The sequence below is a fragment of the Corvus kubaryi genome, unplaced genomic scaffold, assembly GCF_017639235.1.
Source record: "Corvus kubaryi isolate FWS band 111438036 unplaced genomic scaffold, C.kubaryi_AGA036_p1.0 split3-73, whole genome shotgun sequence".
In the NCBI taxonomy this organism is placed as follows: domain Eukaryota; kingdom Metazoa; phylum Chordata; class Aves; order Passeriformes; family Corvidae; genus Corvus; species Corvus kubaryi.
Genome location: NW_024582091.1, coordinates 22176249 through 22193764, shown reverse-complemented (window position 1 = coordinate 22193764; position 17516 = coordinate 22176249). Strand labels below are relative to the sequence as shown.

Here is a 17516-nt window from a genome sequence, read left to right as displayed (position 1 = left end):
TTTGCGTGAATCAGGATACAGGAAGGTGGGAAGCGAAGGAAAGGACAGTCTTGCTCTGTCTGTGATACTCTTCCTTTGAAGCATTTCTTTCTCCTGCTGAGTTTGAAATAAAGGAATAATGCCTATTCAACTTACAACAGAAAGGGTTTTAACACCTACAACTAAGAAAATAAGTTGTGAGTCCGAAGGAGAAGGAGGTATACCTCTCTGGTTCAGAGTCAAGTACTTGTCCTTGAGAGGTGAAAGTTTGGCGTTTCTGGCTGAAGTGAGCTCTGCAATGTGCGCTTGGTTGACATCCAAGACAGCTTTCTTTGTGTGAATGAGGTGGCTAAAATTCCTAATTGAATGGTCTGAATTTAATATGTCAGCTCTTAAAGCATAAGGTATCTTTGCTGAGCATTTTGTAGAAAGCAGAAAACTGTACCTCCTTATCCAGCTATACTTTGAAAGAAAATATTCAATTCTCTTAGACTTTCCCTTTTTTCTAATAAAGAGCTGTTGCTTGACATCAAAACTGTCATTATGATTACAAAATTGAAATTAACCCTGAAATATTTTAAACTGACAAGATTAAATTTAGTATTCCCTAGTCCCTTACAGGCTAAATTGCTAAGGCTTGAAGATCTTGGAATTTCTGCTATGTGAGGAACCTAGCATATAACTCAGGAATTTCATAGGGAATCCATTAAGAGGTAAATGGTGCAACTCAGCACTACACCACTTGTAGCCATTATATGGCTCTCACCTTTGGAATTAAAGACCTAACTGAAATATTATGATGAACAAAATCTCTCTAAATTTTAAAATGATGCATTAGCACTTAAAACTTTCAAGGTTGTGTGTCTTGTCTTTTTTTTTGCCAAGATGTCTAAGAAGAGTGCCAAATTAGAACGAATACTTTTCAAGAGGCATCAATCCACCAAAACCTTTGCAAAAATCTGCAAAGGGTGTACATTTTTAGGTAATATCAGTAGGAAATTGATTGCAACCAACATTCAAGAAGTAAGGAAATACATGTCAACATTCTGAAATACCCTGAAAATGAGACCTCAAATAACTTGCCAACACATTTTATCTGAGAATTTTACCCGGCTATAAAAACTCATTAAAAGAGTAATGTTGAAATGAGTGACAGTCTTAATAAGGCAGATGCCACAACTTTGAGAGAATCATTTTATATACAATATTCTTCCATTCTATATTTTCAAATTATTTTTAATAAATTGTTTATGGGAACTTTTATTCACATACAGTAATAAAAATATTGTTTCCAATGAAGAGTATTGTTACACATCTTTTGTTTGTTTGTTTGTTTCAAATTTCACACACTGAAATACTCATGTATTTAAAAAATATTATTTCAAGGTTATGTTAGAGTTCATGACGCAGATCTTTTTTCTTCTTTGGGTTCTCTCTGAGAAATAAAAGGAAGAGTTCTCACACATATTACAAAAGTCATATTCAATAAATTTCAGAAAGGATTACATTATGGTTTACTTTTTAAAATTGAAATCATCAATTTTTTTGTCTAATTTCAATTCCAATCTCTGTAGTCTCCATTTTCTATACAGTTAACTTTGTGTTCTTTCACTGGTAGGATACAATTTTTGGAATAATAAGACATGAAAACAAGAAGCAGCTGTAGAATATTTTTTTGGTGACAGGTAGAAGACATTTTCAGATATGATTTTAGAAAAGATAATCCAATACCTTGATCCTGAATTCAATTGCTAGGGAAAAACAGCAAAATGTTTACAGAACTGAAAGACTACATTTCAAAACTGTTGTCCGTCATGGAATTGAGCACTTTAGTATATATTACAAGACTCTCCACTTAATTCAAAGAAAATAACCTGTTGCTCCCAACTTACCTTCCACACTGCAGGCATGTTACAAGGACATCAGTTATTATCGATTTTTCACTAACCCTTACAAAATCATAAGTTGTCTTCTTAAATGCTACCAGAAAGTAAATGCTGCTTCCAAGTCATCTTAGGTATAATCAAATGCTAGAATTTAAGGACAGCATACAGCTCTCTAAACCAAGTGCACGTAAGTGCATCTGGTTTTTTTGCAACATATCATGATAAAACATTACAAAAAAAGTGTACAAAAGATAATTTTAATCAGAACTGTAGTTCTTAGCTTTCTAACACAAAACAATTATGAAAAAGTTAATCTCCTTAAGATAAATAAAGAAGTAACTGACACATCTGACATTCTTTGCCACAGCTGACATCTCATAAGTCATGAAGAATCAAGATGAGAATTTTGCAAAATGTTACCGCTTCTTACAAGCTGTTTAGACAGCTTATGCATGGCTTTACTGCATGAGAAAAAATATGTATTTTTGCAAGTGTATTAATGTGAAAGGTAGATAATACTTACGCTGCTTTCATTATTTTGCTTTATGGGAATTTAGAAAAGTATTTAGAAATCATAATAGCATTTGTTAGACACAGAATTATGAGACTATCACCATAGATTTTTCTTTTAACAGTCTAAAAAGAGCAACAGGAAGACAGAACAGCACGTCTGCACCCGTCTAAACATTCTGATTTAAGTGGTTAAGAGTCACTGTGTTTTAAATAAAAAAATCTCCAATCACTGGTTTATGTTTTTCCCTTCTATGATGCAGATAATATAAAGCTGACTCTCAACATTCAATAGAAATATTTAAGATTTACTGAGAAGTTCATTACTTCTAGTCTTATCTGTCAGACATTATTTGGAAATTTGTTCAATTATCTTAAAGCAGTAACAGCAGTAATCCTGCATTGTCTTGTTGTGTTATGGGTCATTTTTCTAGTATCTATGAGGACATATCAATCAAACTGCTTTTTGTCTTGAAGTTAGCTGAGAATGAATGCGCAGTCCTACCCTGACTCTCCCTCCTAATCAGTTTCTGATTCCTATGCCACTCCTTCAGGGCTTTTAAATATGTATATGGAAAACCTGTCAGTCTTAAACTCTCTAGACAGAAAAACAAATCCTATCAGAACATTGGCTTAAGATCACAAAGAGATGAACAATTAAAGAAGAGAAAATAACCTCAGAAAAGTAAAATCACATATCATGGTAGTTAAAGTACAAGCATTTCGAAGTTGAAGTGTACTTGTAATGATCAGATTTTTAGGTTGTTTAGTTATACACCTATTCTTAAGCATGACTGTAGATCAAAGGTTGCACATATATGTGCATGCTATACATATCTATATATGCATAATATAGTTACATTAAAAATATTTTGCCACTGACTTTTCTGATGCAGTACAGTTTCAATCCATAGCAAGCATAATGCACAAGTACACTTCAGACTAAATCCACACCGATTACCTGAACATATCACCAGTATATTCTCAATTTTAGATTTAGCAATTATTTGGTTTCTTGGTAGAAATAGAATGAGCAACCATTTTAGGTAGTTATTTTCAGACCAAAATAGATGTCACTTGTATGAAACACAAATTTCACTGCCCACTCAAATGAAGACAATAATATCAAGCAAAGTGAAAATTTTAATTCCACAGATCAAGCTTTGCTTTCACCATAGTATCTACAAAGTCACGACCAGTAGAGTAGTTGCAGACGTCTTGATGTAGCATGAGGTGCTTTACCCTGTGACTGAATGCTGGCTGTTTCAAGGACTTTTGTAGCTATTTGATGGAGAGGATCAACAAAAGTCTGATGGGACTGACCCTTCCTATAACAAAACAACACTGAAACAATTTTCCACAGGCTGAAGTGCTTGCTGAGTTTTAGAGTTATGAGATGAACTTGGATGACATACAGGACCTCATTGCAGGCCACTTCTAGTGTTTATTGTGTCTCCCAGTGGGACAATAAAATTCCAGCTTGCCTTAAATAAAGTATCAACTGGTGTCAGAAAAACCCACATAAAACAAACAAACAAACAAACAAAACCCACCAAAAAACAATTCAACCACTCTCCTAACAGAACAAAATGCACTCTGGTGGATGACAGAGACTTCCAGGAAAGCAACACTTGAGTTCATTTAAAGTCTTCTGAAGCTATTTTCCTTGTTTCCATCCTGACAACTACCCTTCTTCCTGTGGTTGGTGGGGAACTTCTATTATAGCAGAAAGCTTTTTCAAAGTGGTTTTGTTTAGCTCTGCCAGCAGCCTTTCTGGCCATTACACTGACCATGATATTTTTCTGACTCACCTGTGGACCTAGGCTGGGGCAGAAGGGATTGCACTTGTGTGGTTCCACTCTTTCCTCTCAGAGAAATCCCAGAGGATGGCATAGGGCAATTGCTCATCAGCCCCGAGGGCTCTCTCTCATGCAGGATTCCACAAGGTTTCATCCTGTCATCTCTCCTTTCAACATGTATATGAGGCCACTGAGGAGATAATGAAATAATTTGGGCTGTGGTGTCATTGACACGCAGATGATACACAGTTCTACTCTACTGTCAGACCAGGATGGTGCAGTCATTTTGAGCTTCCAGTGCCTGGCTGATATAGGGGGGTGATGGCAGTTTAATCCCTGGGAGACAGGTTCTGTGTTGGACAGGTAAAGGCAAGCACTCAGAAGATATCTTCTGTCCTTGTTTGTCAGTTCAACCTCTTCTGGAAGAGGCTGACAGTCTCACATTTCTCCAGGTTTGGGTCTGTGTTTTCAAATGGAAAGAGTGGCAATAAGTGCTATTTGTCATTAGTGTTTCAGTCAGAGGCAATAATTTCCACTGACGTAAACCGTGTCACACCAGTCCAGATCTTCTTCCAGAACATAGTACTGCTGTCTCATGTCCCTGGACAATGGCTACACATGACTCACAGGTGTTTAATAAGGACTGAGAGCAATTAATAGTACCTCAGCCATGCAGCTGCCACTGAGAAAATAAATAACAGAATATCTGGCACTGCCTAACTGGTTTAGAACAACATCCATTGCAATGTTAATGGGTCTGTATTTTGCAATCACAGCTGCGCAGGATAATTCTCTGCCTTTCAGCAGAGGTGATCCTGGTTGCACTGAGTCAATCCCCTAAAATCTTGTATTCTCAGCCATGGGATGTGAAAGTTCATTCACTTGTTGAATGATCTTTGATCCTACATCGAAATTCATTCTTATTGTCCAAGGAATGTCAGGTTTGTTGATCACCAGGCATGGTGAAAGGAAATGATGATGATATGTAATTGATGCTTTGTAGTACCAATCTATCTGGATTAAAATGCTTTGTATAGCATAATTTGTAAATAAATAGTTAATTTTACAGAGACATTTTAGAAAATAAATATAATCTTTCTTACCTGAATTCTAAACACCTTTTTTCAAATTTTGCTCAGCTTAAGTGCTCTGTACATTATTCATTGCAAAAATTTATACTATTTTTATAGCTCAGTGTGATAGTATGAACTAAAAAAATTTGCCATGGCCTCAAATCATATTGAACAGAGAGAGACTATTAGTATTAACTTAATGCCAAGGTTTTCTACTGTTTTGAAAACACTATTATAGTCATATTGCAGTGCATAATCTCAAAAGGTTTAGCAGCCATTTCTCTACAATTATATGGTTTGATCTGACATTTTCTCAATCTAAAAGGTAGTTGGAAGTGCTTGTTGTTACTTTGCTGACCTATACAAAAGTCAAAGTAAATAAATCAGCTGAACTAAATGGTATTTGCTACTACACTTAACTACAGTATAGCTGGTCAATTCAAAACTGAAAGTATAATGTTCTATATTAAAATATTATATGCTAAAGTAATATTTAGAGGAAGACAATGAAAAATTATTAGAAAGACACAAATGTTCTATGATCTGATTTTTTTCATTAGAATGAAGAAAATATTTTTATCAGAGGAGAAAATAATTATATAATGTGCATGGTTCTTTCTACTGATGAGTGAAAGTGAACTGTATTTGCTATAAAGTAAGCAAAATGCAGGGGTTTCCAAATTTTTTTTATACAACTTCAAATTCTTGTCAAACTTAAAATATTCCATAACTCAGACCTATGATTTAAGCTCTGATCTTTGACTGAATGACTATAGAACTATAGTGAACCTCCTGTACTTGTATACTTATGTACTCGTGTAATGATCAACTTTACATACACTTCTAAATTTTCTGTTGTTTTTTGAAAGACACAAATTAAGATATTAAAAATACCTCAGAAAAAAGGTCTATTACCATATAGATACTAGTTGAACGGCAATCAAAAATCAAAATAGAGTCTTGGTTTTAGTGTTTTATTGTTTGAAAATTACTCTAAAATGCCACAGTTGGTAACTTGCTTTTTTCCCTTTTTTTTTTTTTCTTCTGTTAAAGGTGTTTGGAGGTGTAGGCTGTCGATTTGATTTTGGTTTTGGGGAGTTTTGTTTTGATTTGTTGGGTTTTGCAACAGTTCCTCCCTTTAGAAAATATCCTCTAATATATACTTACATGGTTTCCAAGAGGGCATTTAATTAAAATTAATACCTGAAATTCAGGTAATCTCTACGCTTATGCGCAAATTACCCATACAAGTTTGTACACACTCTTACAGTGTTCAGGGGACTACAGGATGATAGAAGTTCCCAATTTTACAATGGCATATCTGCAGAATGCAGTGTGCTAATGTTGGAAATATGTTTTCTTTCATTACCTGTCCCAGCTGCTGCTTTTCCCAGCCAAAATTAAAATTTCTGAGGTTACTCCATTAAAAAATGTGACGCAAGAATACAGACTACATCACTGACTGTAGATTGTATAAAAGCTACTTGGGATATAAATCCCAAAACTTTTACTTCAATTTACCAAGAATGCCCATATTCTTTTGTTTCTTGTAGCCTGAGGAACAGGCTTTTCAACTTTAAAATCTTTTGAACTTGTCTCCCTCTGGAAAGAAATCACTAGGCTGAGATTTACTTTGGTATTGTTCCAAAACTACTATAAATTACTGTCCCAGATTCAAAGGCTTTTGATATTAAACTCTTCGGAATATTTTTGAAATCCAGAAAAACTGACATAACTGCATTTTTTTGAGAAAGTAAAGAAAAATACTTTAGTGAACACTAATTTAATAAAATTTGGAAAAGTAACCCAAACCACCATACCATGAAATATTATGGTAAAACAAGAAGGATCCTAAAACATTTTCATTTTTTCATGTGAAACTGTTGAAATTTGGTTTTGCACTGTTGGTAAGATAACAATTACAACAATGATTAAAATATTTACTTTCTACACATTCTGCTGACAAAGAAGCATCACAATATTCCAGTAATTATCAACTTCTTCCTGTAAGTCCTACCCATATAGGACAAGCTGTATATTGCACTTTGCTCACATCAATTCTAAAAAGAAGCACTGTATGACATAATTAATGAAACTTATCCTAGTACAAATAGATCACAGAAGGACCTTGGAAAAGAACCTCTTATTAACATTTCTACTGACTCCATGTAAACAAATCGAGAACAGTTAAATCAAGAAAAATCAGGATGATGTGTAACTGCATATGGAACAGCGCAACAGCTGTTTCAGCCTATCAGCTCTTGGCCCCTCCTTTCCTCTTGAGAAAGTTGTGGGACCACTGCATTAATAAAGCCAGGTTTGCAGATAACTTCTCCAGCCAATGCCACCCTCTCCAAAGAAACCCTGACCGGGATAGGCACAAGGACAACAATTTACAAGGGTGACAACAAGGAATGATTGATATGTCTGTGGCACTGCCTTCATCAATACTGTGAATTTCATCCTAATGTTTTCAGCAGTGCATGTGTAGTCTCTATCACACAGCTGACACTTACAGTAGTATCTAATTACTGTGTAAAAGTTGTAAGAAAATGGAAATAATCTCAGAGAAAACTTAAAAAAAACCCCAACACACAAAATCAAAGGAAAGGTCAATAAATTCTCAAACTGAGAATTATCAATATATTATGCTGAATATTAATGGTCTTCAAGGTCAATGTTTTCCCTGGCCTATATGATAATAATATGAACTAAACAAAACTAAATGCGTGAAATGGACATAGAGCCATAATGCGTTGATGCACATCAATTAAAGAAAAAAAAGAAAAAAAAAAGACATAGTAATTGTTTTAAATGGCTTCTGTTTCTAACCTTGCTTACTCACTGCCCTCTGAATGCCTGTTAAAATAAGGGAGCAGGTCATTCAGCAGCAAAAGCAATTATAAAATGCAAATGACTGAGCATTTATTGTCAAGATTGGCTAGATAAAAAAGGTCTGATAATAACATGTTTCCAAGTAGATGACATAATTAGATGTTTGTAGCATAAACAATGGGAAATAATACGAGCCTTTAGCATTTTTAGAAAGGCTGCAATTATAGGTAAGCATTGTGACATAAATTTTATTAAAAAGTGACAATTAAATTCCCTCTCAGAAATTAGAAGGCACCATCTTGTGGTTGCTCTGCAGGAATGCAGTCAGGACAACCTCTGACCTACCATCTCCTCCTACCCCTTTGCACTGCGCCAACTGGAATGTCAGTATTCTACCATAGACAAGGACAGTGCTCTGTCATTCCCAGCACTTGCTCTGAAGGAAACAATGAGACTATGTACTATGCAAGACTAGAAGAGTTATCTAGTCCAAAATACACTCCAGGTTATCGCATTATCAAAACATGTGTGTGAGGTAGAAAATTCAGAATTACTACCAATCATAGCAGAACCACATTTAATTTCTAATAAGTCTAAGATCAAATTGTACCATAACCTAAAGACTCTGCAGCTCATTAAAGCTGCATGAATTTTTGAGCCAGTTAAGACCAGAAACTCCTGTTCCTGCTATCCTTACATTACAAAAGCATGGTTTTAGCATTTTGCAGAAAGTATTCTAAATTATTGTAGGCAATTCATTTCAGGCAAGAGTCATCCAGATAAATTTGAGCCATCTCCAAAGACATAGTTAGTCTCATATATGGGTCACAGCTCAGCATTCAGAATTTCTTGTTAAATGGAATCTACAGTTGTAAGTAGAACAGTTTTATATGTAACACATGTATATTCCTAGCTACTGATCTCTGCTTTGGGCCCAGTCCTGCCAAGTGCTCAGTCATAGTGTCTTGCGAGATAAATTATCCACACTGATCTTTCTCAACTCAATTGTGCAGCTGAGCAGTGAATCATTTAACATGGAAATTTCAATAGCTTTTTTCTTCCCTGTAAATGTATGTGAAATATAAACAAGTATTAATGTAGCTATTGTTTTTATTGGTCTTATAATAAACTATAAATAAATATTTAAGAGAGGTTAATGTAATTGATGTTTATGTTATGATTTGATTGTATAACTCCAGAAATATTTTGTTGGTGTTACTGTTTCAGTATAAGATTTAATCTAGAATTTTTCACTATAGGAAGTGTATGACCTCATCTCTTAACAAATAGTTAAGGTATGTGTCTCATTTCACATTATTTGAAGTACTTAACAGTTCAAAATTAGTAAAATTTACATCTGTTATTTTTACACAAGCATATCTAGTTCCAACCTGCTGAAGGCTCAATGAGTTTGGAACAGCTAGAAATGATAGAATTTAAACCATATACAGCTGTTCTCACATTCATAATTTCTGGATTTTCTAGAAAATAGTAATTTAGGATACTTATTTGTCAGGCAAGCTAGCTTTAGTAAGTGTCAGTGACTGGCAGTCTAACTGTGATAACATCCAGGCTTATCTTTGCTTTTGAAAGATGTCAATAAAAGAGGAATTTCTATCTGTCTGGAAAGTGTTGTGGTGGCATAAAATCATCTGTTTTCTTCACCAGAAAATCTCAGGAGTATCATATGGTTCCTTTGGACTTTTAAACACATCAGGGGCATAGATGTTCTGAACCACTTTGTTTACATGATGCAACATTTTTTATTTTAGCAAATAACACCATTTTGTCGGCTGCTTTTCTGAGCTTGATTCCTTTCAAGATTTCACTCCTCCAAAAAGGTTCACACCAGCCAATATCACTGTTTATGTGTAAGCTCCAAGAGCAGGGTGACATAAAAAATTCTTAAACCCATATCTATATTATACAGTTTCAATCTGTATTGCCTCCCTGCTGGAAGTACAACTGAATATTTTGTACACATTAAAAAGCAAACACTCATGCCCACTTTTATCTCAGGATACTCTATGCACTCAGCAGCTGAATTGATCTGATTCGTTTTGTTTCCTTGGCTCTCAATACGACCTTTGATCTTCCCTGTTTCCAAATATTGACAAACACTATGACAGAATGATACTCTGATTTCAAAGGGATGAAACCACAAATGTTACCAAAAATAAGTGCCTCCACTCTCCCCATGGGTTATCCAAAGCAGGATTATTTGCATGGTTTACTCAGCAGAGGATTTGTAGAGACTGGAGACAAATTATAGGATTTCTCATCTCTCTCCAGGCTGCTGTTACTCCCTGTCCTAGGCAAAGGGGATCTACTACACTTGGAGAGATTGAAAGACGTTTTCTGAAGGTCTTTGGGTGCTGCAAGAAGAGTGGGTGAGGGGATGCTGGGGTAGGCCAAGTGTAGGGACACGAGCATCATCTTCCTCTTAAGTTCATTCCATAAATAAAATTGCACTGAAATTTCAATGGTCTGCTGATATCAGGGTATTGGGGAGTAGCAGTCAGGAGATGGAAGGTAAGTGATTGGAGGCAAGGAGGAGAGAGAGGAGAGAGGCCTGATTCAACTCAACTCAACTGCTTCACATTTATTCCTGACTTTTTAGATACCTAAATACTTGATGATGAAACATTTCTGGAACAAATGCTGTTGAAAGGTCACATTCCTCAAGTCACTGCTATCTCTATCCAACACGTATAAACAAACAAATGGAAAAAAGCAAAAACAAAAGAAAAAATAAATAAAAAACCACAAAACCAAAAAAACCCAAACCAAACAAACATAAACACATTCTCCCCCACCAAAACTGAAGGACTTAAGGAAACAAATCCTTAATTAGAAAATTTCTGTTTGCTTCCTCTCACAATTTCCAACATGCTGTTATTATCACATAAGATATGTATTTACACCCTATAAAATACTGAACTCATGTAACAAAATTATTATCAAAATCATCCTATTTTTCTAATTGAGTGCTTGCTAAAAATCCAGAAAAGTTAAACCAAATTTTACTGATTTTCATATGAGATCCATATCCATTTTAGGAATGGATAAAAATTATTGATATTTACATGGGTTTCTTAAGTAACCGGTATATTTTTCCTTACAAATTCATTTCAGAAACATAACATTCCAATAGTATGTTAACAGAAGGAATTACCCTGCAGTATTGTAAAGAAGAGGACCTAAAGGGTCCTTTAACAATTAAATGAATGTACCCATGTTCAAACAGTGTTTAGGACCTTGAAACCTCACACTGTCTTAGTGTGTGTTAGAAAAAAAAATTAACAGTATATTTATAACAGGAAACTTGAGTACCAAAAGGTTGCCTCAAAAGAAGTGAAAACAAATAGTAAATTTTCTGAGTAATGATTCAAGTTATAAAAGCTCACTAGCATCATCTGGAAAAATACCAATATAAATATAGCTTTTGGATTTACTACTGATTTTATTAAATTAAATTTATAAACACAAATTTAAAAAATGTCATAGGTCACAATCTCCTCAAAAGCAAAAAAGAAAAAAAAAAGGCAAAAAAAAAAGACCTAGAAAAATCCAACTGTTTCTCTCAAGGTTTAAAATTCAGAATTTGCCATAGCAATAAAATACACTGTTTTAGTTTAGGTTTAGACATGGGCACATACATATAGAAAGATTTATTTAATTATTTTGCAAAAGTGATAATTTCAACTACAAATTTTTCAATATATTACTAGTCTTAGCACAATTACAGTATTCTGGTTGTATAAATTGCAAGTACAGAACAAGTTAACAATAGGATTTTCAAAATTGGGTCAGTTTGAAATTACAGGACATCATATCAGTAGTAAACCCAGCAAAAAAAGGAATCATGTAATCTTTTCCAGATGTTACCAGGACAACTTTGCAAGTATAAACTCCTATAAAGAACATTTCTATAGAGACATTTTTAGATTTTTGCGTTGAGCTACAGACAGTTTGTCTTTTAAAAATCAGAATTATCAGTAGAAGATTAATTTGTTTCCCATTACAGTTTCAGATTTCTTCTTCATCCATAAAATTAACTGCAGTGAACTTCCAGGAGTAAAAAGCTGTCTTTTTTCAGGCTTGAATAAGAGGAGAAATAGTCACTTGTCCTGAAATCTGGCTACAATTAAACACATTGAAGAAAAATTAAAAGCCGTAAATGTAAAACTTTGGATATTTTGCTGTCATCCTTTGTTATACAAATACTTTATTATAAGAATAAACAGTAAATATGCATCACCTATATTTCACTAAACATCACTAAATGATTAAAGAATTATTTAAATAAACCATAAATAAAAAATAAACTGGTAATAACAATATTTACCTTTTCCAACTGGGCATTTTTTTTTGATTTATACAAAAACTCCCCCACTGCCACAAAGACAGAAAGCACCAATCCTGCTGCCAGCACGATGAAGATTCCTCCAATATTTTGAACTCCCAAAGCACTGGCCTCTTTACTTTCCTCTTCTGGGCAACCATTGCCTCTCCACCATTTCTCTTTCATCATGTGGAGCTTGCCTTCTTCCTGCAGCTGAAGAATTGCTATAGTGATCTTGTCTCTGTATGGAGAACCTGAAGAGACCACAGGGAAGAAATATCACATGGAATTTATTACACGAAATGTTAGTTATTCCAAATAAGAATAAATAATATCTCATGAAAAACTATATCTTTAACAGCCATAATATTAATCAAAAAGCCATTTGATTCTCAACAAAGTCACACTGGTCACATAAATAAAAACCCTCTTGCTCACACAAATATGTATCTATAAATCTTGAGCCAGCTGGTGTTGCCAGTAAGCCAGGCCACTTGATGCAACAATTCCTATCACATTTAGTCCCATGGTCTCAAATGTCTTCATGTCCAACTATTATATTCAGGCAAACAGTATTCTTCTTCCAATTTTTTCAATTATTTTTCTCAATAAGTGTTTAAATGTGCTTCAGTAGATTTTGTCCAATATACATAAAACTACAGGCTGTTGCTTCATATCTTGTTACTCTAAAGCTAATACAAGGTCTGATATTTAATGAACACTTTATCCTATTATTTTATGAAAAGAGGGAAAAATAATTTATGTTTCAGGACCAACTCACAAAAGTCTCTATTTGATATATTGTCAGGCACTTAAAATACCTTTCAACATGCACTTACTTATTAACAGTACCAGGTATCAATACATTCAGAAAAAATAGGGTTAAGTGTGTTTGGATAACAGGGAATTAAATTATCATATTTTGATGTATCTTTTTCTCATATTTCAGTATTTTAAAATGACACGATAATTTCATAGCTTTTGAACATTTCAGTATTTCAAGAGGCAGTTCAAAGGCTGGTGTCATATCTTTGTATATAATCTGCTCTCTTTTTCTTTACATTGTGCATAAGGGCTTTTCAAATAGTATTTTAAAATCTACATTGATAATTAAATAATGGCAATGGAGAAAGCTTTTATTTTCTTAATGTTAGAGAGTAAATCATGTCAGTTAGAAGTGCTTTCTCTGTTAAGACTTGTGCAATGTTTAAGTAGAGAACAAAGCCATCATTTTTCTTGTCCTCCTTCGAAAACAGGAACAAAAGACTCTTCACTAAAGTGGTTAAGAAATCTCAGGAAAGAAAGAAAAAGAGTAGATGAAAAGGCATGGCATCCCCTCTTTCAGTTGATATGAATGCAATTCTAGAATTAAGACCGCCCCTTATCTTTCTATCATAATAATGTTACTTACTGGCTATAGCTTTTAGGGTTTCTTTCAGCTGAGTAATAAAATACATTTTCATTAACTTGTTAACCTTTTAAAAAAATCCTCTGTATCAGCTAGGGAGATGCTGCCTGTTTAACTGTTTAATGTACTGTGATCAACTGTGAAGGAGCTGAAGAAATGCATGGATAGGATGTTTTATAGTCTTTAAACTGTTGGAAAACATAGATATTATTTTTTTTAATTTCTTTTAACTTATTCCATATTTCTTCAGATTCTTTTTACATACCTAGAACTTATCCTGAGAAGAAACCTTATAACAAAGAGCTGCTGTGCCAGTATAGAACATAGAAAGGACTGCTAATTACAAAAGCACCTTTTCCTTTATTCAAGAATAAAAAGTGGGAAGAGCCATCCTCAAAGTATTTAAATTGCAAGGACTTGTGCATTTATTGTCTATGTTTAGAAAATTATTATGATCTGTGCTAGGAGGCAAACTGTGTTTGCACAGGACTATATAGGAAGCAGAAAGAAAGGAAAACAAACTCTTTTCTACTCTCTCGTGCATGCAAGGGCCTAAGCTACATCATTTCAGACCATCCTGATGATGCTGGAACTGTGCAAAACCCTATACTTGACACATTGCTTCAGTCAGATGGAAGAAAGAAAGTGATTAGTCCAGAAGAGCCTGGGGAAGTGTAAGTGCATTCTGTAATCTCTTGGGGATATTTTCAACATTGCACTGCATATCAATATTTAACAACAACAACTTAAATAACATTAGATTCAGAGAAATAGTCTTGGACCCAGTTTAAGCTGTCTTCTGATCTGACAGGCTGCTTTCTAATTAAACTGATTTGCATTTTGTTTCCACACTTTCTGTGGGCCTAAATATAGTGAGTACCATCTATTCTTCATGTATTATTTATATTTTTCTGGGGATCAGATTTGTACACTTACAATTGTAGTCTGTTTGAAGCAGTTAAAAAATTAACTGAGGAATTCATAGACAGAACAATAAAGCATGGGCTAATACAGTCTAAAATTAGTTAAGTTTGTGAGGGTTGCATTAGAAACACACAGCTAAGAGTGATTTAGTTCAACAGGATTTGTATTACTTTCTGTCGGTGGTTTGCAAAATTTTGCATAAATAGTTGTGGAATGGACATATTACAGGGCCTTTGGTGTCTCTACTGCAATGTTTATATTTGTTATACCTTATTATCCTGTCTAAGAAGTGATCCTGTCACAAGTAAGGATCAATGTGGAATGACCAGCATTATATATTGCTGCTGTTAAATCAAGCATTTAAAAATTTATGCCCATGAAAAAACTAGTACTGAATGCTGTAGTTCTATTCTATTTCTGAAAGACTTCAAATGTTGTAAGTTCATAGCTTTACATTTTGCAGCAAATACCAAGTACACCTAATAATCTGATACTTCAAAAAAAGGAATTTTTAATGCTGTTTATACTGATTCAAGTAGCTATTAAGAGAACAAAGGAAGCATATGAACAATATTATTTCCTCAGACTAGATTTTCTCCTAGCTTTTTTTCTCTTACAGACTGGACTGCAAGTCCCAGCAATGGAAAATCCACCAAGAAGCACCTGAAGTGGCTAAAAGTATCACAGTCTGATCTGTGGATTACAAAGGTAGCATAAAAAAAAGAAAAAACAATAAATAGAGAATATGGTCAAGGCCCCCATATTACACCCTGGATGTAACAGCTGTTTTCCCTGTAGAACTGAAAAATGTTAGCAAGTAAATGCAAAAGATTTCTGACATTTATGGGTAATTTTCGCTATTACTCTCATTACATGACTGAAAGATGACTTGAGCCCTGCCATGAGGTGTTGCAAGACGGCCAAGTCCTGTTTTTTATGTTTTTAAACCTAAAGTGTTTAATATAATTTTATTTAAATTCTCATTTAAGAGAATTTACTGTTCAAAACAAAAACAAAAAAGCCATGAAAAGAAAATAGAAACTCTAAGACTCACAAAAAATACATATGAATGAATTTGCAAAATACATATAGAATGAATAAGAGTGAAGTAATAAAGTGTAAGGAAAAAAAGAAAGAAAAATAAAAGAAACAGAGAATAAAATTCTGCAACATGAGGACATAGAAAGTTCACATCTCAACCTTCAATAGAAAGACAAAGCAGTTGAAAAATAAACAGTCTTGCAAGTCAGTACATGGAGAGAAGACAGGGAGGAGGCAGACAGGGATTTTTAAAACTCCAAAATCAGGGGAAAAAATTGAATATATAATCTTCCATTGAGTGAAGAGAAAGGGAAAAGATCAGTGTGGAAATATCTGACTTTTTCTCCCCTCTTTTTTGTTTGTTTCTCCCACTTTTATTTCTCTATCAACTGATTATATATTACCATGACAAACTGGGACTGGAGACCTACAGAATAAAACCTATGCATTATTTACTGATCCTACTCCAGCTGCTTTTTGCAGGAATGAGAATTTCTGCCAGAAGAATTTTAAGCCCTTCTGTTATAGATTAGAAAAAACTTAGTACTTTCCTGCACAAGTTCAACAACCTCGAGAGGGGAAGCAATAACTTCTAAGTGCAGTTACCTGCTTATGAAAATTTAAAATAAAAATGAAAATTTGCATAAAAGACCTTTTTCTAAAGCATCTCTACAAAACTAACAGTCTCCCAGAGTTACTGCAGAAGCTATGCATAGATATGTTTTCTGCCCTGAAGTCTCAGTATATAAAGATTTATGCACATTATGATATGTTTAAACATAAATTATGAACACATAAGCTTTTTATATTGAGACTTCACTGCATACAGATTAGTATTTTGAGATTCTGCTGATCTAGCTGGTCTTGAAAATGCTTCCTACTAGATTTTAACTTAGTAAAATCTCCTGCCTGGTTACTTTTAGTCTGTTTTACCCATTCTACCATAAGAAAGTAGTTGGAGCATATTTTTACCCTAAGTAAATCAAAAAGAAAAACAGCAGTCTGCTAACACTTTCAATAAGAAAATTTTCAACCAGGAAATTTTTGGTTTCATCATGCCAGGTCCATTTTACCAAAAGGAATCACTATGAATTGCCTAGTATTTTAAAATATGCCCACAGGACACACTTGCATACTTCTGATTTGCTAGATAGTAAATTATATTCTGAATACACAGAGACCACTGTTAGCATATTTTATTCCTGATTTTTTTTTCTTTTTTTATAAATAACCCCAAGACCATTTTATTTATCTTGCAACATTATATCATACGCTGTGTGCTTGGCCTAAGCAAAAGACAAAGGTTCACATTCAGAACCTAGGTACAAAATTTAGATAATTTAGAACTTTTCTGAGTAATAAAGTATTTATTGGAAGGAGAAAACCACACTCAACAGGAAAGATATCTAGGTTTTGAAGCTGTATGTGACTAGTATACGTTGAACAAAACAACCAATTCAAGTTCTAGTTTTACCAGTTGAAAGGAAAAAGCACTAAGAATGGGAGAGTTCTGGCTTATTTGTTTTGAGTTTGTTTATTCAGCATGAACCCATTCCCGTTGTGGTTACACCAGACTGATCTATCTTAAAGTTAGTTTGTGTAAATACAACCAACTGCAATCACAGTCTCATCCCAGTGTAAGCATACCTGAAATTTCCATAAGAATTCTGATTAACAGCATATATACTACTGGGAAAGGGTGAATCATTTAAGTTT

The 17516-nt window shown here is 34.1% G+C and overlaps 1 protein-coding gene across 4 annotated transcripts in view; it reads right to left on the bottom strand.

Moving 5' to 3' along the window:
• Positions 1–17516, bottom strand: part of GRIK2 (glutamate ionotropic receptor kainate type subunit 2) — a 368787-nt gene that overhangs the window by 7046 nt on the left and 344225 nt on the right. For 2 of the 4 annotated variants that reach the window (XM_042017416.1, XM_042017419.1), the window contains 2 exons: positions 12431–12681; positions 4187–4364 (listed from right to left, as the gene is read on the bottom strand). In XM_042017416.1, the coding sequence (XP_041873350.1) occupies positions 4187–4364; positions 12431–12681 (429 nt within the window). The other 2 variants (XM_042017418.1, XM_042017417.1) reach the window with 2 other exon arrangements.